This window comes from Ascaphus truei, chromosome 3 (genome assembly GCF_040206685.1).
Source record: "Ascaphus truei isolate aAscTru1 chromosome 3, aAscTru1.hap1, whole genome shotgun sequence".
NCBI lineage: Eukaryota > Metazoa > Chordata > Amphibia > Anura > Ascaphidae > Ascaphus > Ascaphus truei.
The window spans coordinates 123,320,026-123,347,056 of NC_134485.1; the positions used below are offsets into that span (position 1 = coordinate 123,320,026).

The 27,031-nt window shown below is 46.2% G+C and overlaps 1 protein-coding gene across 3 annotated transcripts in view; it reads left to right on the forward strand.

Moving 5' to 3' along the window:
- MRM1 (mitochondrial rRNA methyltransferase 1) overlaps positions 1–27,031 on the forward strand; it is a 54,115-nt gene that overhangs the window by 8,540 nt on the left and 18,544 nt on the right. For 2 of the 3 annotated variants that reach the window (XM_075589492.1, XM_075589494.1), the window contains exons 2-4: positions 14,991–15,854; positions 17,207–17,300; positions 17,552–17,672. In XM_075589492.1, coding sequence (XP_075445607.1) covers positions 15,025–15,854; positions 17,207–17,300; positions 17,552–17,672 — 1,045 coding nt within the window. In that variant the 5' untranslated portion in view covers positions 14,991–15,024. Of the gene's footprint in view, positions 1–13,737; positions 13,780–14,990; positions 15,855–17,206; positions 17,301–17,551; positions 17,673–27,031 lie in introns of those variants that run through there. The other variant, XM_075589493.1, reaches the window with a different exon arrangement.

Sequence of the window (27,031 nt, forward strand, 5' to 3'; positions counted from 1 at the left end):
TGACTGAGTGACAGTGTGTGGCTGAGTGACTGTGTGTGACTGAGTGACTGTGTGTGACTGAGTGACTGTGTGTGACTGAGTAACTGTGTGTGACTGAGTAACTGTGTGTGACTGAGTGACACTGTGTGACTGAGTGTGTGACTGAGTGACTGTGTGTGACTGAGTGACTGTGTGTGACTGAGTGACTGTGTGTGACTGAGTGACTGTGTGTGACTGAGTGACTGTGTGTGACTGTGTGTGACTGAGTGTGTGACTGAGTGTGTGACTGTGTGTGTGACTGTGTGCGTGTGTGTGTGTGACTGAATGCGTGTGTGTGTGACTGAGTGCGTGTGTGTGACTGAGTGCGTGACTGAGTGAGAGAGACTGACTGAGTGAGAGAAAGAGACAGAGAGACTGACTGAGTGAGAGACAGAGAGACTGACTGAGTGAGAGAGAGAGAGACTGCGAGAAGGAGAGAGAGACTGCGAGAAGGAGAGAGAGAGTGCGAGAAGGAGAGAGAGAGGAGAGAGCTGCTATGCAGTACTGACCCGCGTGCGCGCCTCTCACCTCAAAATAAAAACTCTCTATAACTGTAAATGCTGTAAAATTACAATATTAATACTTATCCTATTGTCATTTTTTGACATAATAATGAGATCTTCACGCAGATGTAAAACAAAAATTGCATGAATTTTCCCTTTACTTAGCACTACGTTTTTGACACTATTTTGTGTCAGTCTCTTTAATATATTGTGTCTTGTACTAGACCCGGACATACGGGTTGAGCCCTTATAATAGAGGTGGCATTGCCACAGATCAATACCCGAGCCTATTGTTTAGGGCTGTCATAGTGATTACCTTTAAGAGCCATTGATTAATCTAAGGTCATGATTTGTAATAGATAATTGTGTAATCGCAGGAATAGCATAACTGATTCCTCTTCTCCTTTGGAAGACTCAGAAAAACAAGACACTATATTCAAGTCTTGCTGATCTGATTCATTTTGTTTTTAATCAATTTCATATTTGTATGTAAATTTTGCCAGCATTTGGGCTGATAAGGATCTTAGATCCTTGATATGTATTCACTTGTATGTCTTTGTTTAAATGGGATCTGACTTTAGAATGGGCACCATTTCCAATAGGAGCTTAAAAGGATTTTGTTTACTTTATTTTTAGCCTGCTCCTATTGTGACTTCAGTTAATACAAATTGTTCTCTCTGCCTGTCCCTTTCAGCTCACAGTGTGGCCGTGCGGGGCTCCGTGTGATTGGAGCTGTTCCGTCTGCCCCACACAGTCATTGGTGGCGCAGCGGTGAGCTTCAGCCAATCGGAGCACTTCGTGACGTCACTCGGGGCGGGAGAGGAGGCTGAGAGCAAGGGAATAGCCTCTTGCCTTCACGGAGCACTATGAGCATGCGCGGGCGTCATTTGGGGGCGGTATTTACCCACAATCCCATGGGTTGTTGGAGTGACGCTCCGTGTGACGTCACGCGCATGCGCGGTGGGTCCGCGACGCAATTATCCACAGATTTTTGTAATTTAATCATTAAACATCAGATATATAAGGTGCCCAGTCTAAACATATCCCATACTCCTTGATAAAGGACCTGTTGGTCTGAAACGCGTAGGAGGTCCTTGTCTGTGTCCCCCAAGGGGGTGAATTTGTCTCTCACCATGCTGCAATAAAGAAAAGTTTTTTTACTCCACACCTGGCTCCCTGGCTGTGCGCCATTCGTTTTTTTCTACTGGATGTCTCTGGATTTTGGATCCTTTCTGGCTTGCACGCCGGCAGAAAAAACCTGGAGATGACGTGAGTGGGGCTTATTGGCTTAGACTGTTATAGTTGGGTTTGACTGCAAAAAAGTCAACATTATACCTACATGTCTTTATTCTGCCTACCCACTCCCATTGGTATCTCCAGGGGTTATTAATATATACGCCTTTGGATGGAGTTGCTGCGGGTTTGAGCACCCCAATTCCTTCACCTGTCTAGCTTACCCATATCTGGGGGTAGCTCACCACGGTTGACTTCTCAATCTACTGTACAAGAAAGTTCATTTGTGAGCAGGTGTGTGAACCAGTCCCCTTTTTTTCACTATTAGTGCATGGTTTTTTCTCCTGGGATTATTCGAAAATAGTGGTGTATCAACATTTCTTTAAGCATTATGGCTGAAATGGAGGATGTAGAGACAATTGAAGAGGAATCAGCAATGTATGCCCTGAACTGCTGTGATGATTCTGTTAGAAAAAAGAGGGCACAACAAGTCTTTGAACGGGTAGTAGATGCTGACACTAAGGACATTTCAGATCTTAAAACACATTTTCAGCGACTGGAGAGACTTTTAATTCTGAATATTAGAGCCTGGTGGGACATCATCTCCCTGGAGAATTATACACTAAATAAAAGGATCCCCAGGGGTTTGCGGGTTAAAAAAGTCCCAATATTTGGGTTTACAACTCCCCAGTTTGAACAGCAATGGGTTCAGACTCTGGACCAGTGCAGTTTCAAACTTATGGAACTTATTATAGAACAAAAAGTAAATGAACGGAAAAACCTGCAAACACAAATTAAGGATCTCCAATCACAGTTACAGAAATTTAAAGATCTAGAGGGTTTTAAGAATTATGACAGGATACTGTCAGAAACCGTGTTGAAAGCTGAGGAAGTCAAATATGACAGGGACCGCGCCGACTACGAAAAGAAACAAGTGTACAGTTGGCAGCGTGTTAACCCCAATAGAGAGAAAGGGAATCAGGGCCCCCAAAGCATGAATCAACAGAGGGACAAAGTGATGCGGTCAACCCCGCGTAAATCCATATTGAAATCAAAGAATAGTGATCAAACCAGTGGAGATTCGGATTTCTCTGATGTTGACAACCTCTCGCACTCAGTCTCCTTTTTCCAGACAGAAAGTTCCAGACAGTATCCAGATGGCCCAGATGAATCCTCCAGATCAAGACCAACAGGAGCGGATCACGCAAGAAGTTATCGTGACGGTGGTCCGGAGCACCAATCTTCCTCCAGACAGCAACAGCAGCAAAAAAGCTTCCCTCTCTTCCAGAAAAATCAAAAAGAACCCGAAGAGGAAAGAAGAAGAGAGGGCGGCAGATGGCCAGCCAAAAGGAAGAAGTGAGTAATAACCAAGAAATAGATGTTATTAATATATCTGGGGAAGATTTATCATCTGCGGAAATATCACTCTTACAAAAGGGGCTTAAGTATGCACCTACAATGGACTTTGACCTGTTTAACACTGCTATAGATGTTTACAAATTCGTGAGGAAACTGACTTTAAAATCATTTTTCAAAAAACGTGCACAGTCCTCATGGCAGCAGGACAATAGGTCATTGGATGTTACAGAGGAGGTTGATCCATCTGGTGTACCACCTACACCCCACCCAAATGTTGCAGAGGCGCCACCAAGTGATCCATCTGCCTCCATTCCAACCTTCAGAGAGGCATGTGACCTCCAAGACATTTTGGACCTTGAAGAACTACTAGAGGATAATGAGGTCTTATCTGAGCAATTTAACCTCCCAGAATTTAGCACCTGGAGGTCTAACCTTAAGAAAGGTTCATTATTTGATCCTCAGTTCTCCAAGGGCCCCTTCTTGACCACTTTTGAGAACTTGGTCATTAGGGATCTGCGCATTCTGTCAGAAGGTTATTCCATTAATACAGGCAAGCATAATTTAAACTTTGAGGAAAAGCAGGCACTTTTTTCCTTACAGAAAAACACTAAAATTGTTATAAAGAATGCTGACAAGGGAGGAGCGGTGGTGGTGCAGAGTAGGGCTTGCTACCTCAAGGAGGCCTATAGGCAACTTGGGGATGCGACAACCTACTCTGCACTACCAGATGACCCTACAGCAAGGTTTTTGAAGTCATACAAAGAATTATTAGAACTAGGGGTTATTACACAAGTATTAAATAAAGCTGAAAGTGCATTCCTGTGGAACCCTAACCCCACCATTCCAGTGTTTTACCATCTCCCAAAGGTCCATAAGACATTGGTCGACCCTCCGGGCAGACCAATCATTTCGTCTATTGGATCTTTGGGAGATGGCTTATCAAAATACATAGATCAGTACTTGCAGCCCTATGTTAGGGATCTACCCTCTTTCCTGCTGGACTCAGGGGATCTCATCACAAAGCTAAAAGATGTAATATGGAACCCACAATGTATGTGGGTGTCCATGGACGTTACGTCCCTTTATTCAGTTATTAGACATGACCAGGGGGTGGCAGCGGTCGATCATTTCATCGGAGGTCCAGATAGTAATCAATTCAACACAGCATTTATTTTAGATGCCATAAAATTCTTATTAACGCACAATTATTTTTTATTTGACAGCACTTTTTATTTACAACAAAGGGGCACAGCAATGGGCACGAGCTTTGCACCGGTGTACGCGAACTTGTTTATGGGGTGGTGGGAGTCACTGTTTATTTTTTCAAGCACAAATCCATTTCGTAAACACATCACATTTTACAAAAGGTTTATCGATGACCTGATTATGGTTTGGGAAGGGGATCTAGACACTCTGCACAATTTCTTCAAATATATTAATTCTAATCACCTTAACTTAGTGTTCACGTATTATTTTAACACACAGCACATTAACTATCTGGACCTCCGTTTGTTCATTGATATTAAAGGCCAAATCCAAACGGAAACATTCAGGAAACCGAACGCCAGGAATATGCTATTACGAGCTGACAGCTGCCACCCTCCTGCGGTCATTAGGGGTATCCCCAAGGGCCAGTTCCTCAGACTGAGGAGGAATTGCTCCACTGAGGAGGCTTTTTCTCGTCAGTCTGAGGAACTATGCCTTCGTTTCCATCAGAGGGGCTATAATATGGATGGCCTGATTGATACCTCCAAAGAAATTGCACTGACAAATAGAGAGGATTTATTCAAAAAGACCAAGGGTGATCCTGACAAGGATAGAATAACATTGAGACATAATAAAAAAGACACTGGGTTTTCGAAAGGGGATGTTCCACTCATGATTACACAATACAACAGATGTAGTCATAAAGTACAAAACATTATACGCAAACATTGGAGTATTCTCCAAATGGATAGCAGCCTTAAGGAATGCGTTAAACAAGGCCCCCGTTTTGTCTACCGTAAGGCAAAAACCATCGCAAGCTATGTGTCGATCAGTTATGTTGCATCCTCCACCCTGTCTACCAGAAAATTTGTAACCAAGGGCTCATACAGATGTGGAGGCTGCAAGATCTGCCAATTTGTGACTCCCTCACAATGCTTTAGGGGTTTAAATTCTAAACAAGAATTTCGTATAAAATCATTTATAAATTGTGATACTAACAACGTAGTATACCTCTTAACATGTGGGTGTGGGATAAACTATGTGGGTAGGACAATTAGTCATTGACAGGCCCTAGTCATTTTAGCACTGCCCGCTCTTCCCGGCAACACCCATGACGGGTTCATCAGGATCCACTGGATCATCCAACCCCTCTGGACCCTGGAAGATATGCCCTATGTACACTCGGACGGTACTTGATTGTCCAAACCCCTTTTCTGGCTCCCAATAGTAACACTCACATTACTGGGACAGTCACTGGACACCGACACCTGTCGTGTAATCCTCCCTCCTCCCACTGACCCATCATCAGAGGTCCCATAGTCCAGGCTCCCAGTCCGTTCATCGGAATCGATCCGTGAATCCCCTGACATCCCTAAACTAGAAGATGACCCAAAATGGGAAGTGAATGGGGCTGAAACTTTAACTACTGCACCGACACACTTTATTCGAGCAAATACCCAGTATGTACCTGGCAGATACCTGGAATGCGCCGCTCCTCACCTCTGACAAGCCCCGTTGTGTTTGCCTTCCCAGCCTGGGTTCATGCCTGGCTGACAGGCGGCTGATCTGTTAAATGATAATGATTAGGATTTAATAGGCTGCAATGCTTCGCGTGTCTACCAGATGGCATAAATTCATGAATTGTAATGCAGTATATATATATATACTGTGTAGTATTGCAGCCAGCGGGAATAAAATGCTTCAATCCCTGCTTGGAAAATACCTCAATGCACTCGGGCAGAAAATAGTCACAAACCTCAATACACCCGGTTATACCCGAATTCGTGGGACTAGCCGAGCTCGAATAAAGTGTGTCGCCAGTGTAGGACTTTGGGTCTAGCTAGGACTGGGGTTTAGGGATAGGGCCGCACAGTTGGTATCCGCGGGGCTAGGACCCGCTCCTCTTCGCTACCTGGTCCGGTTCCGCCGCAGTGACTCTCCGTCTCTCCGGTCTCCTGACTCCTCGATCGCTGCCTTGACCGCCTGCTCCTCTCGGACCGGGGCGTCCGACCTCCACTGCTCGATCGCTTGGGCACTATCATCTCCTTCGCCACTCCACCGAACGTGATGTCCGGATGCGCACGTGTACCGCCGCCATCTTGGGTTGGATCCCCAAGCGGGACCTCTTCCTCCAATACGATATCCGGATCCGGCCACGCCTTTTTCCGCTGGGGCGCCGCCGGGGCTTGGCTCTTTCCTTCCTCCGCCACCACCATCTTGGAAGCCTGGAATAAGCATGGACTCTGCTTACCACTCTGAGGCGTTGGAGTGGACCTGCCGCCATCGGATCCGCTGGTCACCACGGCCGTGGGACTCCACCGCGGAATGGGCGACACTCTGCTCCGTTCTTCACCGACACCGGTAAGTGGCAATCTTTTAGTCGTACTGCTGCTATGGTACGCCGGAGGTCGGGTAGTAACGGCAATAATACTAAGGGACTCCTCATCCGAAGACTCCAATTTGGCATTTGGCCGGGGCATTCCGCCTGGTGATTTGCGGCGCAGGCCCCTCTTATCACCGCGTCAGTGACCGGTTTTCTCGATCGGCTCTGTTTTAATTACCGGAGCGGGTCCCTGTTCACTGGGACTCGTATCCTCCCTCCAGAGCGCACCAGGAAGTTCCGCAGCCAGCATAGCGGCATCTTCCACAGTCCCTATTGCTTGCATCGGCATAAAAGTAGGCATGGGCCACAGATATTGTAGTCCACACTGGGCGCATCGAGCGGTAGAGCTCACCGCTCCGCCCGGCAGTCGACACTGCAAGCATAGGCATGCTACTGTCTCTACGCCCTCTACTTGGAGAATCAGGAAGCCTCCTGGAGCCGAGTAGGGATGAGTTGTTATCAAGGGCCCTTGTTCTGGTTTGCAAGCCATAGCCACCAATGGGGGGGCTCGCACTAGTGGTCTGTACGGCTTGCTGGTTCCTCGCAACTGAAGGGCATGGGCTGTGTCACCAACCCTTCCTCCAGCTTTCTCCATCCGCATCTGCCAAGACAGGAAACCACTCCCCCTGGTTAAAACTTGGGGGATGTCCCGTTGACTTGTAGGCTGGCCCAGCACAGGGGCGGAACTAGTCACAGTCCATGTGGGCGCGGCTCCAGCTTTCGCGCCATACCCCCCAACAGGGCGGGGTCTCTCCGTTGGCGCCACTCCTGGCCAACTTTCTGCAGATTGAGTTTTTGCAATATTCTTAGTAACTGGCCCACGCGGTGGTTTCTCAGGGCCGCGGGACCCGCCATTTTGGATTGCACTGTCACTCGGATTCATTTTTGAGGTAGCGTTCAATTGTTTGTATTTTGTATGACAGATAAGTACATTTCGTGCCTCCCATTTCACCATACTACTGTCCCCGTCACTGTCCTCATGGTCAGTTCTCCAAGGTTCAAAGCAGGCCAGACACGGTACCACTATTGTTTTCACGCCATTCCACAACAGGCTCACTAAAGTCTCCTCTGTAGCTGGCTCCTCTTCCTCATACATCATCTCATATTCATTCACTCCTTCGGCCTCCGTCAACCATACTTGAGCTTCCGCACTGCTCCGATTCTGCATGCTGTCGGTCGTCATTAGAATACTGTTTCTTGAATTATTGTACATGGAGCTCCACTATGCGGGGCAGCTGCCACACCGATACAATAAATATGCCTTGTGCACCACCTTGTGTACCTAATGTAATTCTGACTCGTGTTTGCACTACCTCAGGCTAGGCTCACTCTCTCTGTGTCTGCTGTATCTCCTTCCTCCAGTCGGTGCTCACTGTGTCGAGTGTCTGGAATGGGCTAGAGTACTCTGGCTCGTCCATGCAATACTTTGGTGTCTACCTACTGTTGGCTAGTCTAGCGCAGACCCTCTCCAGGATTCCTGCTCTAAGTTACCAGTTTATCCCTTTAGGCGTCTTACCACTAGCACTACCTCAAGGGACTCGAACAGCTGTAACCCTGCTCCAAACCTAAGAATCCCAGGGCGTCTGTGCGTTCCGCGTCTCCATGGCCTCCCTGGACTACCCCTGGCTCCTTCCTACGCATCACAAAGTGGCAGCAGACACTCTTCCTGTTTCGTAGTGTGCCTAGCAAAAGCCTGTCCTGTTGACAGGTATCTCAGCAGCGCCTCCAACTGTAACGGGTGTTCGTGTTTGGTCTGACCCACCCAATCTCACATTGGCCCCTGTGGTCTATCCAGCCCTGTTACATGTCTGTGTATGGTGGTGCACCTGTAGGCAACAGAACTCCTGAGTCTCCCGCTTGATGGTATTGAGGGATGCCATGCAAGACAGGTATCTGAGGTAGTGGGTGACGAGTCCTACTTACATCATGTGCTGCGCCTCCACCTCATCAGGATCTATGCGTATGCAGGTAGATGGTCCTGATGAGGAACTCCTTCGTGGTGGTGAGGGCCCCAGGAGAGTAACTGCAAACTCACACCAGGGGGACTCTTTGCACAAGTCATCTTTATTGTACCAGAGGTGGGCGAGCTGCCCTTTGCAGTAAATCGTCTCAGCCGCACATTCTTCCGTGATTCCCTTCAAAAGGTACGCCCTCCCAATGGAGTGGGATTCCCTCTCCCCGTAGGGAGATCACCCCTGGACACAGTTGGCCTTAGCTGACTTAAAGATTAGTTGGTGCCACTAGTTATGGCACTAGTGGGCACCTTCCACTTGTGACTTCTCCTTGTACTTCAACCTTCCACTTCTATGCGCGCACTAACTTTAGGCAGTATAGTGCCTTATATACCTCAGGAGGCAGGCACATCTCTGAGGTCACTAACAATGAACTCAGAACATGTAGCCACTCCCATCCATACATAGGGCACCTCACCAGGGTGTGAGGGCAAACCTCCATAATTACTGCTGGCACTCCTGTAACTTACCAGGTCTTGCAGGAGAGATGACAGTAGGCATTGTTAGACATGACTACAAGGACATAATAATAATAATCATCTGTTCCTTAGTAGGTCTTTAAAATTAGCTAAATACAACCTCAGATGAACAACAACACATGACATATTACACTGTCATGATTTATTTAACAAAAATAAAGCCAAAATGGAGAAGCCATGTGTGAAAAACTAAGTATACCTTTTGATGCAATAGCTTGTAGAACCACCTTTCGCAGCAATAACTTGTAGTAATCGTTTTCTATATGACTTTATCAGTCTCTCACATCGTTGTGGAGGAATTTTGGCCCACTCTTCTTTACAACGTTGCTTCAGTTCAGTGAGGTTTGTGGGTATTTGTTTATGCACAGCTCTCTTAAGGTCCAGACACAGCATTTCAATCGGGTTGAGGTCTGGACTTTGACTGGGCCATTGCAACACCTTGATTCTTTTCTTTTTCAGCCATTCTGTTGTAGATTTGCTGGTGTGCTTGGGATCATTGTCCTGTTGCATGACCCAATTTCGACCAAGCTTTAGCTGTCGGACAGATGGCCTCACATTTGACTCTAGAATACTTTGGTATACAGAGGCGTTCATGGTTGACTCAATAACTGCAAGGTTCCCAGGTCCTGTGGCTGCAAAACAAGCCAAATCATCACCCCTCCACCACCGTGCATGACATTTGGTATGTGGTGTTTGTGCTGATATGCTGTGTTTGGATTTCGCCAAACGTGGCGCTGTGCATTATGGCCAAAACATCTCCACTGTGGTCTCGTATATCCAAAGGACATTGTTCCAGAAGTCTTGTGGTTTGTTCAGATGCAACTTTGCAAACCTAAGCCATGCTGCCATGTTCCTTTTAGAGAGAAGAGGCTTTCTCCAGGCAACCCTTCCAAACAAACCATACTTGTTCAGTCTTTTTCTAATTGTACTGTCATGAACTTTAACATTTAACATGCTAACTGAGGCCTGTAGAGTCTGAGATGTAACTCTTGCGTTTTTTGCAATTTTTCTGAGCATTGCACGGTCTGACCTTGGGGTGAATTTTCTGGGACGTCCACTCCTGGGAAGATTGGCAACCGTCTTGAATGTTTTCTACTTTTGAATAATCTTTCTCACTGTAGAATGATGGACTTTAAATTGTTTGGAAATGGCCTTATAACCCTTCCCAGATTAATGGGCAGCAACAATTGCTTCTCTAAGATCATTGCTGATGTCTTTCCTCCTTGGCATTGTGTTAACACACAAGTGAAGTGGAAAAGTAAGGGCGTGCTGGCCGTCACAGATCTCCTATGGCAATCTCTTCAGTGCTGCTCCCCGTCTCCCGTGATCAGCGGGGCTGGAGAACACTCACAAACGCATAAACAAAACAATGGGGGCGCAAAAGAAGAGAAATGATCACTAAAAAGTGCAAAAATATCAATTTATATAGGCATATATTAAAAAGTACACAACTTACAATAAAAATATGATCATGTACAGTAGATCCTAATACACCAAGCTTGACGAACGGGACGTCCCCTCAGCTTTACCATCTGCTATCCGGAGAGGGGTTTTTCTGCTCTGATTGCGGACGTCCCGTTCGTCAAGCTTGGTGTGTTAGGATCTACATGATTATATTTTTATTGTAAGTTGTGTACTTTTTAATATATGCCTATATAAATTGATATTTTTGCACTTTTTAGTGATCATTTCTCTTCTTTTGCGCCCCCATTCTTTTTGTTTATTGTGTTAACACACACCTGAATGCTCCAGACCAGCAAACTGCTAAAACTTCGGCTTTTATAGAGGTGGTCACACTTGCTGATGATCAATTAATCAAGGGCATTTGATTAGCAGTACCTGTTTGCTACTTAGCATCTTAATTCCTATGGAAGTATTAAGGGTGTACTTAGTTTTTCACACATGGCTTCTCCATTTTGGCTTTATTTTTGTTAAATAAATCATGACAGTGTAATATGTCATGTGTTGTTGTTCATCTGAGGTTGTATTTACCTCATTTTAAGACCTACTAAGGAGCAGATGATTATAATGTCCTGATATGTAAAACCATAGAATTCAAAGAGGGTGTACTTTCTATTTCACACAAGTGTATATATTGTGAGAGGAAAGGTGGTAAAGTTGTGGATGGGAGATGCATAAGCCCTGCATTTGCAAATTATACCTATCCCTACTAAGGCTTAAAGGCCCAGGGAAGATTTTGCAAATTAAGTCAGGTGCAGATCACCTGGCCTTGATTAACAGAGTTTAAAAAGGCAAGCCTGGATCAGTTATTCCCCCTCCCCTTATACCAGCTAAGAGAGCTGAATGCTACAGATAGGCAGTGGCCTGCAACAGGTCTGGTTTATGATATCTGTGTTTTATTGTTTGGTAAGTGGGAAACCACCCAAAGATAGCTAGAGAATTGCTGTCTAGTTAATGCTCGGAAAGAGCTAGGATTTATTTTGATTATTTTGTTTGTCTTGATTTTGTCTGCTGGAGTGACAAACAAAATAAAGCACTAAACCAGAGCTGGATGGTCCTGTGACTGTGCTTTACCCTAAAAGACAGTGGGTTTTAAGGTTCACAGACAAGAACCCTAAAGGCAAAAAGGGTATTTTGTTATATTATATAAATATATATATATATATATATATATATATATATATATACATATATATATATATATACATATACATATATAAAGCAGAAAATAGCCGTGTTAGTCCAGTTGCGATAGTGCAGAATAAATGAGTAAATGAGTTCTTCAGTATTAGGTGATACCTTTTTTATTGGACTAACAATTTATGTCATAGGACAAGCTTTCGAGAGTTCTCCTCTCTTCTTCAGGTCAAGCAATACTGATATACAAAGGATTCAATGGCTAAAACAGAGTAGAGAGAGGGAAAAAAAAACAACAGATATTTACTGTAGATTAGGTAGGGTGTTAAGTCTTTGAAGCCAGGGGACAGTGTCAAAGAAAGGTGGGGAGGGGAAGGGATGCTGGGGGTGGGAGAAAGTGTGGATAAGAATTGAGGCAAGCAGGATAATTACAGACAATTTTGATAGGGTGTGAGAAAACCCATGTCCGCATTAAGTCCTTTGGTTTTGGTGTATAAGAGTCTTATCATTCTGAGTTCAAATGTTTTCCGTTCTTGGGTGCTTTTAAACATTCCATTGAGGATTTTGATTTTTAAATCATTTATGGAATGATCTGGTTATATATATATATATATATATATATATATATATATATATATAAATATATAAATATATATATATATATATATATTTATATATATATATATATATATATATATATAGTCATACAGTGTTCGACAAACCTATACATCTGCACGCCCCGGGCGAGTGGATTTAACACCGTGGCGAGCTCCTATTGGCCTAAGCAGCACATGTGTTTTTTTTTTTACATTTTTCCCTGCTCGCGATGCTGTTTAATTTCCCCTGCTCACGCTGGAGGAAAAAAAAAAAGCCGGAGGCGGGTTCATGTTGCTGCAGGAGCTTACCCCGCCTCCGGCTCCCTGGGCAGTGCCCTCCCTCCTCCCCCGCCTCTCTGAGCACGTTTCTCCTCCCCGTAGCAGCCAGAGAGTGCCTCTGCAGGCCCCCGCATATCCCCAATGGCCCCCGCATATCCCCAATGGCCCCCGCATACCTCCCAATGCCCCCCGCTTACCCCCAATGGCCCCCGCATACCTCCCAATGCCCCCTGCTTACCCCCGCAGGCCCCCACATACCCCCAATGGTCGCCGCATACCCCCAATTGCCGCCGCAGGCCCCCGCATAACCCCATTGGCCATCGTATGCCCCCGCTGGCCCCCTCAAACCTCCGAGTGAGTGAGTGTGAGTGTAAGTGAGTGTGAGTGTGAGAGTGTGTGTGAGTAGGATGACTGACTTGGTCTCTCTCTCTCACCCTCTCTGTGTGTGTCGCTCTCTGTGTGTGTCGCTCTCTCTCTGTGTCGCTCTCTCTCTCTGTGTGTGTCGCTCCCTCTCTCTCTGTGTGTCGCTCCCTCTCTCTCTGTGTGTCGCTCTCTCTCTCTCTGTGTGTCGCTCTCTCTCTCTCTGTCGCTCTCTCTCTCTGTCGCTCGCTCTCTCTGTCGCTCGCTCTCTCTGTCGCTCGCCCTCTCTGTTGCTCTCTCTCTCCCTGTCGCTCTCTCTCTCTCTCTGTCGCTCTCTCTCTCTCTGTCGCTCTCTCTCTCTCTGTCGCTCTCTCTCTCTCTGTCGCTCTCTCTCTCTCTGTCGCTCTCTCTCTGTCGCTCTCTCTCTCTCTGTCGCTCTCTCTCTCTGTCGCTCTCTCTCTCTGTCGCTCTCTCTCTCTCTGTCGCTCTCTCTCTCTGTCGCTCTCTCTCTCTCTGTCGCTCTCTCTCTCTCTGTCGCTCTCTCTCTCTCTGTCGCTCTCTCTCTCTCTGTCGCTCTCTCTCTCTCTCATCCACTCTCTGTCTCTCTCTCACACTCTGGACCTGGATATCTTACTTACCCTATATATCTTAACTGCCCTATAATTACACCGAAATAACCTACATTGCTTACTTCCAGATCTGACTCAAGCTTCACACAGGAGACATCGGAATCCCCCCTAACCCAGAAGACAGGTAAGAAACACCTCACTTCCAACATATAACATTGCGGGAATGAGGTACCTGGACTGCGGATCAGGTAAGATCACACACACACACACACACACACACACACACACACACACACACACACACACACACACACACACACACACACACACACACACACACACACACACGTAACAAGGACTAATTGTAGTATAATGTAATACAATAAATAAACTTATGTCAAAATGTTGTTCTTACTAGGAATTTATTCAATTTACTTTATTTGATTTTTTTAAAGCGGGCGGGACTAGGTGGAGAGTAGATTTTTTGTTCGGCGAGTAGATTTTTGGGTGATTTGTCGACCACTGTGTATATATATGTATATGTGCAGAATAAATGAGTTCTTCAGTATTAGGTGATACCTTTTTTATTGGACTAACAATTTATGTCATAGAACAAGCTTTCGAGAGTTCCCCTCTCTTCTTCAGGTCAAGCAATACTGATATACAAAGGATTCAATGTCTAAAACAGTGTAGAGAGAGGGAAAAAAACAACAACAGATATTTACTGTAGATTAGGTAGGGTGTTAAGTCTTTGAAGCCAGGGGACAGTGTCAAAGAAAGGTGGGGAGGGGAAGGGACTATTAAGGTTATGGTGGGTAAAAAAAGTGACTAAAACCCTCCACAGTAAAGCATAAAGCTTTAACCCACTCACTTAACTGACTTTGCATCTCCCAAGTCCTTGCTTAAAAGCTGTGTTTAAAGCAGCATGCATTGACTAAGGGTTGCTCATGTAATGTGAGCATGAGATAAAAAGTGGCACTGTGTGCTCATTTGCATGTCATTTTCCAGAATCCCTTGCTGCAGTGGAAGTGCTGTTTGCTGGGTGATAATGGTGAAAGACAGGGTTGCAGATCTGTCTAAGACATGCAAATGAATATACAGGAATATTTACAGTTGCTATATATATATATATATATATAGTGTGTATATATAATATATATGTTATATATATATATATATATATGTATGTGTGTATATATAATATATATGTTATATATATATGTATGTGTGTATGCATGTGTGTTTGTGTATATAACTCAAGTGCACATATGACTAATAATGTATTCCATTGGAATGTGCAATCACAGATTTGACCTTTAAAGCTAAATGTTTGAATATTCTGCAGTTTTCCTTCAATAACTGCATACATAACAATGTACACAATTTCTTACATAGGTAGTGAGCAAGCTAAGAAGAATAGGTAAAAGACATGATGGTCCTCAAAATGGGGTTAATGCGTACTCCACAAAAGATTCTTCACAAGACTGCTTTGGACTGCAGGCATTGTTTTTATCCTGTTAAGCATCTTAACACAAAGGACTCTCCAAAATTACGGGAATCACCAGTTAATAAAAATCTGAAGAAGAAGATACCAAGCTGGCATGACAGTGATGGACATCAAGGTACTCTGAAGATCGTGGATACTTTTCAGACAATGGCAAAGTCCATAAAAACACCAAGAAATGGGAAAAGTGTTTTTTTCAGTAAATCGGCACCGTGGAGGAATTTTGGTCCAGAAGGAGTTTCTAAAAACAGCCCACCTCAGAAAGGGATAAGGTCAGAGTTCAAGAACCTGAAAGGTGATGACTTTTCAAAGGGAAAAATAAAGTCAGCTACTGTTGGCAATGTCCTAGAAAGAAGTGAAGGTTCAGAGATTCTTTTTGGGGTTGCCCCGTGCCACTTGGCTCTTGCACATTCTAGGCGGAGTATTCTCCAACTCTTCCTGAAATCATCTCGCAACAACGAGAGGGGCGAGATTCAGGACGTTTGCCAGAAAGCAGAGGCTGCTGGGATACCTGTTCATCTTGTTTCCAGGCACATTCTTGATACCCTGTGTGAGGGACGTGTTCACCAGGGTGTCTGTTTGGAAGTAACCCCTCTCAGATACTCGCAGTGTCTGGAGAATGAAGTCATGGATGAGAAGAAGCCCGTTTTGTACCTTGCATTGCATGGGATACATGATCCCATGAACTTGGGGGCTGTTCTGCGTTCTGCATATTTTTTAGGAGTTGACAAAGTAGTGATAAGTAAAAAGAACAGGTAAATACACAAGTCATACTTAAGGAAATGAACATGATCATTGTAAATAAGGTTTATGTAGATAATTTAAAGAACCAACCCCATCGGATGTACCAGTGAATTATTTTTTACACCAGTAATATTCTCTTTTGGAGAATAGTTAATTAAAATGATATTTACTGTGTATTTTCAGGATCTCTACAATTATTAGTTAATTCAAGGCAACTTTATAGTGTCACCCTCATAGTAGGAATTGGAGCAGTATTTAACATATGAAAAAAGGATTTTCTGTTCTTTAAACACTTCATTAATGTGGGAGCCCCATGGTTTTAATGTATCTTTTCCTTTCATAGTACATTAACATAAGCAACATCCTTGTTGGTGTCAATAAGAGAGAATGTAATTGGAATTCAGTGATGGAACAATATATGTTACAAGCACTGGTGTGATCCAAAGATTAGTTCACCAGCAAGGTAGTTGCTGTTTTTTTTAAACCTATGCTCGGGGCACCTTAGCTACCCCAGATTTAGGAATAACTTATTGCTCCTCGGCCTATATTATTACTAGATGGCTATAACTAAGCAGGGATCCTTAGTATCTATTCACTTTGATGTTTGAAATTCTAATTTAGTGCTTCATTTACAAAATGATTGAACCATATTCTTTACGGCACTGAAACTACCTTAGCTACCCCAGATTTAGGAATAACCTATTGGTCCTCGGCCTATATTATTACTAGATGGCTATAACTAAGCAGTAATCCTTAGTATCTATTCACTTTGATGTTTGAAATTCTAATTTAGTGCTTCATTTACAAAATGATTGAACCATATTCTTTACGGCACTGAAACTAACCATTGTTAAACGGGCCTAGCAAATATTATTCTACCATCTATTGCCTTTTCGTAATACCAGCCGTAATATTTATAGCTGATCTATTTAGCCCCACTTGTAACGCCAGTAGACATCTTGAATTATTAAATACATAGAAATTGACGGCAGATAAGAACAATTTTTCTATGCTCTGTGGAACCTCACAAGGTATTGGCCATTTCATATTTAGGATAGCCTTGTGTCTATCTCAAGCATTTTAGAACTCCCTTACTGTATTAGGCGCTACCACTTTTGTTGAGAGGGAATTCCATGTATCCACCACCCTTTCTGTGAAAAAGTATGCCCTCTTGTTCTAGCACTTTTCCTCTTGAAATATACTTCCCTCCTATACAGTACCTTGTTGAAACAAGTTAAACATGGCAGAGATGATGTCTAGTGTGTTTAGTTTATTTCAACACCAATATGTGCTGTTGTGCCACTATTTCAGTAGTCTGAACGTCATGTTATAACTTACTACAATTGTTTCAACTTGTCTACAGCTGCCCTCTCACTCCAGTAGTCAGTAAAGCCAGTGCTGGAGTCATGGAAGTCTCTGAAGTGTACGGGACTGATGACCTGCAGGCATTCCTCCAGGTACAACAACTCCTATGTACATGCAGTACATGTACATGAGTATATACAGAGAGACAGATACAACTTCCTAACTCGTAAGGAATGATTGTCTGTATGTGCATTGTGAGTGATTTAAAAAGCATACTTACATACTTATCAGAGCCAGTTTTGACATAAAGTTGGAAGACTTCCTAGAAGGGTTATGTGGACCATAACTTTTATTCACCAAGAGAATTTCTCAAAATATTTTTTTTTATTGATTTTATTTCCAGACTAAGAGAGAAGATGGCTGGCAAGTGCTAGGTACAGTGAAACCGTCAGGAGATGACTGTGTGATTCCCGTCTTCCACATATCTGAGTATGAAATGAAAGAGCCCTCAGTTTTAGTTTTAGGTATGTCTACTGAGTCTCCCAAGTCCCACTGAAACGGTTAAAATATATATTTTTTTATTTCAAGAATTGCTCTTACTAATTGTAGCCCTCTTTCCCTATGCCTAAGGGAAACTACTGTATGCGGGCGACTATGCGTGGTGCTATACCTGTTGATCACAGGAGGCCTAAGCCTTTGCCACTGGGAGCCTGGGGTGAACTCTTTCTCCTTAGTACAGCGCCTCCACCTGTGAGGGATCCCAGCGTTGGCGGAATAACCCTGCACAGGAACTATTATAGTAATTAATACACACACAAGGTATACAATATAGAGTATTTACTGAACACACACAATAATTAGAAGATCCCTAAAAACTTCATTGACAAAATCCTGGAATACTGCGGGAGCGTTACATACTTACAAACAGCATTCATAATGACAGTCCCGAGTACTAAAAGCCATTTGCCACTCATCCCTTTGTCGGATTCATACCAGGTTGTAAGCTCCCCGTAAGTCTAACTTGGTAAAACTGGTGGAACCCTGTAGCCTGTCAAAAGTTCGGTAATTAGGTGTAAAGGATACCGGTTTTTAATAGTGAATTTATTAAGACCCAGATGGTCAATACATGGTCTGAGAGATCCTTCCTTCTTTTTAACAAAGAAAAACTCTGCACCTGACGGGGATGAGGATTTGCAGATAAAACCTCTCAGTAGATTCTCCTTGCTGTACTCCAAGCATGTCAAACTCGCGGCTCGCGGCCCGCGGGCCGCATGCGGCCCACAACGATTATTTTTGCGGACCAGCTCGCGATGTGCCAGGCAATGCGCGCGCCGCGCTCTCTGCAAAGAGGAAAAAAAAAACCTCTCCCTCTCCTGTTTGGCTGGCGCGTGTTGGCACGCTGCCAGAATTTTTTTTTTGGCCCGCAGCATGCGGACCCCCCCGCCCCCCGTATCACTCTCGTCAAACCACAGCACAGGCCAATCAGCAACAAGCTAAGTGTGCCGCGACCTCTCCCATCTGCTAACACCACCGCCCGCCTTCAAAGCCATGTATCGCGTTGTCAGCGCTCCCGGCTGCACACGTGGGCTTGGGAGGGAGAGAATCAGTCAATTTTTTTCTTCAACAACTTTATACACAACATCTGTGTTCTTAATATATTGGTTTGGCTAGTTGTCATTTGTCTCATCCCCTTTGATGAGTCTTCCTTGCATGCATCACTGTGGGTAGTGCTGGCCCATCTCTGGCAAAGGAAGGGGTTAATAATAAAGTGTGTGTGTGTCTGTGTGTGAATGTCTGTGTATGTGAGTGTCTGAGTGTCTGAGTGTCTGAGTGTCTGAGTTTGTCTGTGTGTCTGTGTGTGTGTGTGTCTGTGTGTGTGTCTGTCAGAGAGTGTGTGTGTGAGAGAGAGAGAGTGTGTGTGTGAGAGAGAGTGTGAGAGAGTGTGTGTGTGTGAGAGAGTGTGTGTGTGTGAGAGAGTGTGTGTGTGAGAGAGAGTGTGTGTCTGAGAGAGAGTGTGTGTCTGAGAGAGAGTGTGTGTCTGAGAGAGAGTGTGTGTCTGAGAGAGAGTGTGTGTCTGAGAGAGAGTGTGTGTCTGAGAGAGAGAGTGTGTCTGGGAGAGAGAGTGTGAGAGAGTGTGAGAGTGTGAGAGTGTGAGAGAGTGTGTGTCTGAGAGAGAGTGTGTGTCTGAGAGAGAGTGTGTGTCTGAGAGAGAGTGTGTGTCTGAGAGTGAGTGTGTGTCTGAGAGTGAGTGTGTGTCTGGGAGAGAGAGAGAGTGTCTGGGAGAGAGAGAGAGAGTGTCTGGGAGAGAGAGTGTCTGGGAGAGAGTCAGAGAGAGAGTCAGAGAGAGGGAGAGAGAGTCAGAGAGAGGGAGAGAGAGTCAGAGAGAGGGAGAGAGAGTCAGAGAGTCAGAGAGAGGAGTCAGTCAGAGAGAGGAGTCAGTCAGAGAGAGGTTTCAGTCAGAGAGAGGTTTCAGTCAGAGAGAGGGAGTCAGTCAGAGAGAGAGTCAGTCAGAGAAAGAGAGAGTCAGTCAGAGAAAGAGAGAGTCAGTCAGAGAAAGAGAGAGTCAGTCAGAGAGAGAGAGTCAGTCAGAGAGAGCTAGTCAGTCAGAGAGAGAATCAGTCAGTCAGAGAGAGAGAGAGAGAGTCAGTCAGAGAGAGAGAGAGAGAGAGACAGTCAGAGAGAGAAAGAGAGAGAGACAGTCAGAGAGAGAAAGAGAGAGAGTCAGTCAGAGAGAGGGAGAGAGAGAGTCAGTCAGAGAGAGGGAGAGAGAGAGTCAGTCAGAAAGAGAGAGAGTCAGTCAGGGAGAGTGTCAGTCAGGGAGAGAGTCAGTCAGAGAGAGAGAGAGAGAGTCAGTCAGAGAGAGAGAGAGAGTCAGTCAGAGAGAGAGAGAGTCAGAGAGAGAGAGAGAGTCAGTCAGAGAGAGTCAGTCAGAGAGAGAGAGAGTCAGTCAGAGAGAGAGAGAGAGTCAGTCAGAGAGAGAGAGAGAGTCAGTCAGAGAGAGAGAGTCAGTCAGAGAGAGAGAGAGTCAGTCAGAGAGAGAGAGAGAGAGACAGTCAGAGAGAGAAAGAGAGAGAGACAGTCAGAGAGAGAGAGAGAGTCAGTCAGAGAGAGGGAGAGAGAGAGTCAGTCAGAGAGAGGGAGAGAGAGAGAGTCAGTCAGAGAGAGAGAGAGTCAGTCAGAGAGAGAGAGAGTCAGTCAGGGAGAGTGTCAGTCAGGGAGAGAGTCAGTCAGAGAGAGAGAGAGAGAGTCAGTCAGAGAGAGAGAGAGAGTCAGTCAGAGAGAGAGAGAGTCAGAGAGAGAGAGAGTCAGTCAGAGAGAGAGAGAGTCAGTCAGAGAGAGAGAGAGTCAGTCAGCCAGAGAGAGTCAGTCAGAGAGAGAGTCAGTCAGAGAGAGAGAGAGAGAGAGTCAGTCAGAGAGAGAGAGAGAGAGTCAGTCAGAGAGAGAGAGAGAGAGAGAGAGTCAGTCAGAGAGAGAGAGAGTCAGTCAGAGAGAGAGAGTCAGTCAGAGAGAGAGAGTCAGTCAGAGAGAGAGAGAGTCAGTCAGAGAGAGAGAGAGTCAGTCAGAGAGAGAGAGTCAGTCAGAGAGAGAGAGAGAGAGTCAGTCAGAGAGAGAGAGTCAGTCAGAGAGAGAGAGAGTCAGTCAGAGAGAGAGAGAGAGTCAGTCAGAGAGAGAGTCGGTCAGAGAGAGAGAGTCGGTCAGAGAGAGAGAGTCGGTCAGAGAGAGAGAGTCAGTCAGAGAGAGAGTCAGTCAGAGAGAGAGAGTCAGTCAGAGAGAGAGAGTCAGTCAGAGAGAGAGAGTCAGTCAGAGAGAGAGAGTCAGTCAGAGAGAGAGAGTCAGTCAGAGAGAGAGAGTCAGTCAGAGAGAGAGAGTCAGTTAGAGAGAGAGAGAGAGAGTCAGTCAGAGAGAGAGAGAGAGTCAGTCAGAGAGAGAGAGAGTCAGTCAGAGAGAGAGAGAGAGTCAGTCAGAGAGAGAGAGAGTCAGTCAGAGAGAGAGAGAGTCAGTCAGAGAGAGAGAGAGTCAGTCAGAGAGAGTCAGTCAGAGAGAGAGAGAGTCAGTCAGAGAGAGAGAGAGTCAGTCAGAGAGAGAGAGTCAGTCAGAGAGAGAGAGTCAGTCAGAGAGAGAGAGTCAGTCAGAGAGAGAGAGAGTCAGTCAGAGAGAGAGAGAGAGAGACAGTCAGAGAGAGAGACAGTCAGAGAGAGAAAGAGAGAGAGTCAGTCAGAGAGAGGGAGAGAGAGAGAGTCAGTCAGAAAGAGAGAGAGTCAGTCAGGGAGAGTGTCAGTCAGGGAGAGAGTCAGTCAGAGAGAGAGAGAGAGAGAGTCAGTCAGAGAGAGAGAGAGAGTCAGTCAGAGAGAGAGAGAGAGTCAGTCAGAGAGAGAGAGAGTCAGAGAGAGAGAGAGTCAGTCAGAGAGAGTCAGTCAGAGAGAGAGAGAGTCAGTCAGAGAGAGAGAGAGAGTCAGTCAGAGAGAGAGAGAGAGAGTCAGTCAGAGAGAGAGAGTCAGTCAGAGAGAGAGAGAGTCAGTCAGAGAGAGAGAGAGAGAGACAGTCAGAGAGAGGGAGAGAGAGAGTCAGTCAGAGAGAGGGAGAGAGAGAGAGTCAGTCAGAGAGAGAGAGAGTCAGTCAGGGAGAGTGTCAGTCAGGGAGAGAGTCAGTCAGAGAGAGAGAGAGAGAGTCAGTCAGAGAGAGAGAGAGAGAGAGAGAGAGAGAGAGAGAGAGAGTCAGTCAGAGAGAGAGAGAGAGAGAGAGTCAGTCAGAGAGAGAGAGAGAGTCAGTCAGAGAGAGAGAGAGTCAGTCAGTCAGAGAGAGTCAGTCAGAGAGAGAGAGTCAGTCAGAGAGAGAGAGAGAGAGAGAGAGAGAGAGTCAGTCAGAGAGAGAGAGAGAGTCAGTCAGAGAGAGAGAGAGAGAGAGAGTCAGTCAGAGAGAGAGAGAGAGAGAGAGTCAGTCAGAGAGAGAGAGAGAGAGAGTCAGTCAGAGAGAGAGAGTCAGTCAGAGAGAGAGAGTCAGTCAGAGAGAGAGAGAGTCAGTCAGAGAGAGAGAGAGTCAGTCAGAGAGAGAGAGAGTCAGTCAGAGAGAGAGAGAGTCAGTCAGAGAGAGAGAGAGAGTCAGTCAGAGAGAGAGAGAGAGTCAGTCAGAGAGAGAGAGTCAGTCAGAGAGAGAGAGAGTCAGTCAGAGAGAGAGAGAGAGTCAGTCAGAGAGAGAGTCGGTCAGAGAGAGAGAGTCGGTCAGAGAGAGAGAGTCAGTCAGAGAGAGAGTCAGTCAGAGAGAGAGAGTCAGTCAGAGAGAGAGAGTCAGTCAGAGAGAGAGAGTCAGTCAGAGAGAGAGAGTCAGTCAGAGAGAGAGAGTCAGTCAGAGAGAGAGAGTCAGTCAGAGAGAGAGAGTCAGTCAGAGAGAGAGAGTCAGTCAGAGAGAGAGAGTCAGTCAGAGAGAGAGAGTCAGTTAGAGAGAGAGAGAGAGAGTCAGTCAGAGAGAGAGTCAGTCAGAGAGAGAGTCAGTCAGAGAGAGAGTCAGTCAGAGAGAGAGAGAGTCAGTCAGAGAGAGAGAGAGAGACAGTCAGAGAGAGAAAGAGAGAGAGACAGTCAGAGAGAGAAAGAGAGAGAGACAGTCAGAGAGAGAAAGAGAGAGAGACAGTCAGAGAGAGAAAGAGAGAGAGACAGTCAGAGAGAGAAAGAGAGAGAGTCAGTCAGAGAGAGAGAGAGAGAGAGAGTCAGTCAGAGAGAGAGAGAGAGTCAGTCAGAGAGAGAGAGAGTCAGTCAGAGAGAGAGAGAGAGACAGTCAGAGAGAGAAAGAGAGAGAGACAGTCAGAGAGAGAAAGAGAGAGAGTCAGTCAGAGAGAGAGAGAGAGTCAGTCAGAGAGAGAGTCGGTCAGAGAGAGAGAGTCGGTCAGAGAGAGAGAGTCAGTCAGAGAGAGTCGGTCAGTGAGAGAGAGTCGGTCAGAGAGAGAGAGTCGGTCAGAGAGAGAGAGTCAGTCAGAGAGAGAGAGTCAGTCAGAGAGAGAGAGTCAGTCAGAGAGAGAGAGTCAGTCAGAGAGAGAGAGTCAGTCAGAGAGAGAGAGTCAGTCAGAGAGAGAGAGTCAGAGAGAGAGAGAGAGAGAGAGAGAGTCAGTCAGAGAGAGAGAGAGAGTCAGTCAGAGAGAGTCAGTCAGAGAGAGAGAGAGAGAGAGTCAGTCAGAGAGAGAGTCAGTCAGAGAGAGAGAGAGTCAGTCAGAGAGAGAGACAGTCAGAGAGAGACAGTCAGAGAGAGAAAGAGAGAGAGACAGTCAGAGAGAGAAAGAGAGAGAGTCAGTCAGAGAGAGGGAGAGAGAGAGTCAGTCAGAGAGAGAGAGAGTCGGTCAGAGAGAGAGAGAGTCGGTCAGAGAGAGAGAGAGTCGGTCAGAGAGAGAGAGTCGGTCAGAGAGAGAGAGTCGGTCAGAGAGAGAGAGTCGGTCAGAGAGAGAGAGTCGGTCAGAGAGAGAGAGTCGGTCAGAGAGAGAGAGTCGGTCAGAGAGAGAGAGTCAGTCAGAGAGAGAGAGTCAGTCAGAGAGAGAGAGTCAGTCAGAGAGAGAGAGTCAGTCAGAGAGAGAGAGTCAGTCAGAGAGAGAGAGTCAGTCAGAGAGAGAGAGTCAGTCAGAGAGAGAGAGTCAGTCAGAGAGAGAGAGTCAGTCAGAGAGAGAGAGTCAGTCAGAGAGAGAGAGTCAGTCAGAGAGAGAGAGTCAGTCAGAGAGAGAGAGAGTCAGCCAGAGAGAGAGAGAGTCAGCCAGAGAGAGAGAGAGTCAGCCAGAGAGAGAGAGAGTCAGCCAGAGCGAGAGAGTCAGTCAGTCAGAGCGAGAGAGTCAGTCAGTCAGAGAGAGAGAGTCAGTCAGAGAGAGAGAGAGAGTCAGTCAGAGAGAGAGAGAGAGTCAGTCAGAGAGAGAGAGAGAGAGTCAGTCAGAGAGAGAGAGAGAGTCAGTCAGAGAGAGGGAGAGAGTCAGTCAGTCAGAGAGAGAGTCAGTCAGTCAGAGAGAGAGTCAGTCAGTCAGAGAGAAAGAGTCAGTCAGTCAGAGAGAGAGAGTCAATCAGAGAGAGAGTCAGTCAGTCAGAGAGAGAGTCAGTCAGTCAGAGAGAGAGTCAGTCAGTCAGAGAGAGTCAGTCAGTCAGTCAGAGAGAGAGAGTCAGTCAGAGAGAGAGAGTCAGTCAGAGAGAGAGAGAGTCAGTCAGAGAGAGAGTCAGTCAGTCAGAGAGAGAGTCAGTCAGAGAGAGAGAGTCAGTCAGAGAGAGAGAGAGTCAGTCAGAGAGAGAGAGAGTCAGTCAGAGAGGGAGGGAGTCAGTCAGAGAGGGAGGGAGTCAGTCAGAGAGGGAGGGAGTCAGTCAGAGAGGGAGGGAGTCAGTCAGAGAGGGAGGGAGTCAGTCAGAGAGGGAGGGAGTCAGTCAGAGAGGGAGGGAGTCAGTCAGAGAGGGAGGGAGTCAGTCAGAGAGAGAGAGTCAGTCAGAGAGAGAGAGTCAGTCAGAGAGAGAGTCAGTCAGAGAGAGAGAGTCAGTCAGAGAGAGAGAGTCAGTCAGAGAGAGAGAGTCAGTCAGAGAGAGAGAGTCAGTCAGAGAGAGAGAGAGAGAGAGTCAGTCAGAGAGAGAGAGTCAGTCAGAGAGAGAGTCAGTCAGAGAGAGAGTCAGTCAGAGAGAGAGAGTCAGTCAGAGAGAGAGAGTCAGTCAGAGAGAGAGAGAGAGAGAGTCAGTCAGAGAGAGAGAGTCAGTCAGAGAGAGAGAGTCAGTCAGGGAGAGTGTCAGTCAGAGAGAGAGAGAGTCAGTCAGAGAGAGAGAGAGAGAGAGTCAGTCAGAGAGAGAGAGTCAGTCAGAGAGAGAGAGAGAGAGAGAGTCAGTCAGAGAGAGAGAGTCAGTCAGAGAGAGAGAGTCAGTCAGTCAGAGAGAGAGTCAGTCAGAGAGAGAGAGTCAGTCAGAGAGAGAGTCAGTCAGAGAGAGAGAGTCAGTCAGAGAGAGAGAGTCAGTCAGAGAGAGAGAGAGAGAGAGTCAGTCAGAGAGAGAGAGTCAGTCAGAGAGAGAGAGTCAGTCAGGGAGAGTGTCAGTCAGAGAGAGAGAGAGTCAGTCAGAGAGAGAGAGAGAGAGAGTCAGTCAGAGAGAGAGAGAGTCAGTCAGAGAGAGAGAGAGTCAGTCAGAGAGAGAGAGAGAGAGAGAGAGAGAGTCAGTCAGAGAGAGAGAGTCAGTCAGAGAGAGAGAGTCAGTCAGTCAGAGAGAGAGTCAGTCAGTCAGAGAGAGAGTCAGTCAGTCAGAGAGAGAGTCAGTCAGTCAGAGAGAGAGAGTCAGTCAGTCAGAGAGAGTCAGTCAGTCAGAGAGAGTCAGTCAGTCAGAGAGAGTCAGTCAGTCAGAGAGAGAGTCAGTCAGTCAGAGAGAGAGAGTCAGTCAGAGAGAGAGAGTCAGTCAGAGAGAGAGAGTCAGTCAGAGAGAGAGAGTCAGTCAGAGAGAGAGAGTCAGTCAGAGAGAGAGAGTCAGTCAGAGAGAGAGAGTCAGTCAGAGAGAGAGAGTCAGTCAGAGAGAGAGAGAGTCAGTCAGAGAGAGATAGTCAGCCAGAGAGAGAGAGTCAGCCAGAGAGAGAGAGTCAGCCAGAGAGAGAGAGTCAGACAGAGCGAGAGAGAGTCAGCCAGAGCGAGAGAGAGTCAGCCAGAGTGAGAGAGAGAGTCAGTCAGTCAGAGTGAGTCAGTCAGTCAGAGAGAGTCAGTCAGTCAGAGAGAGAGTCAGTCAGAGAGAGAGAGAGAGTCAGTCAGAGAGAGAGAGTCAGTCAGAGAGAGAGAAAGAGTCAGTCAGTCAGAGAGAGTCAGTCAGTCAGAGAGAGAGAGTCAGTCAGTCAGAGAGAGAGTCAGTCAGTCAGAGAGAGAGAGTCAGTCAGTCAGAGAGAGAGAGTCAGTCAGAGAGAGAGAGTCAGTCAGAGAGAGAGAGTCAGTCAGAGAGAGAGAGTCAGTCAGAGAGAGAGTCAGTCAGTCAGAGAGAGAGTCAGTCAGTCAGAGAGAGAGTCAGTCAGTCAGAGAGAGAGTCAGTCAGTCAGAGAGAGAGTCAGTCAGTCAGAGAGAGAGTCAGTCAGTCAGAGAGAGAGAGTCAGTCAGTCAGAGAGAGAGTCAGTCAGTCAGAGAGAGAGTCAGTCAGAGAGAGAGAGAGAGTCAGTCAGAGAGAGAGAGAGTCAGTCAGAGAGAGAGAGAGTCAGTCAGAGAGAGAGAGAGTCAGTCAGAGAGAGAGAGAGAGAGAGTCAGTCAGAGAGAGAGAGAGAGAGAGTCAGTCAGAGAGAGAGAGAGAGAGAGTCAGTCAGAGAGAGAGAGAGAGAGAGAGAGTCAGTCAGAGAGAGAGAGTCAGTCAGAGAGAGAGAGTCAGTCAGAGAGAGAGAGTCAGTCAGAGAGAGAGAGTCAGTCAGAGAGAGAGTCAGTCAGAGAGAGAGTCAGTCAGAGAGAGAGTCAGTCAGAGAGAGAGAGTCAGTCAGAGAGAGAGAGTCAGTCAGAGAGAGAGAGTCAGTCAGAGAGAGAGTCAGTCAGAGAGAGAGAGTCAGTCAGAGAGAGAGAGTCAGTCAGAGAGAGAGAGTCAGTCAGAGAGAGAGAGTGAGTCAGAGAGAGAGAGAGTGTCAGCCAGAGAGAGAGAGTGTCAGCCAGAGAGAGAGAGAGTCAGCCAGAGAGAGAGAGAGTCAGCCAGAGAGAGAGAGAGTCAGCCAGAGCGAGAGAGAGAGTCAGTCAGTCAGAGAGAGTCAGTCAGAGAGAGAGTCAGTCAGAGAGAGAGAGAGAGTCAGTCAGAGAGAGAGAGAGAGTCAGTCAGAGAGAGAGAGTCAGTCAGAGAGAGAGAGTCAGTCAGAGAGAGAGAGTCAGTCAGTCAGAGAGAGAGTCAGTCAGTCAGAGAGAGAGTCAGTCAGTCAGAGAGAGAGAGTCAGTCAGAGAGAGAGAGTC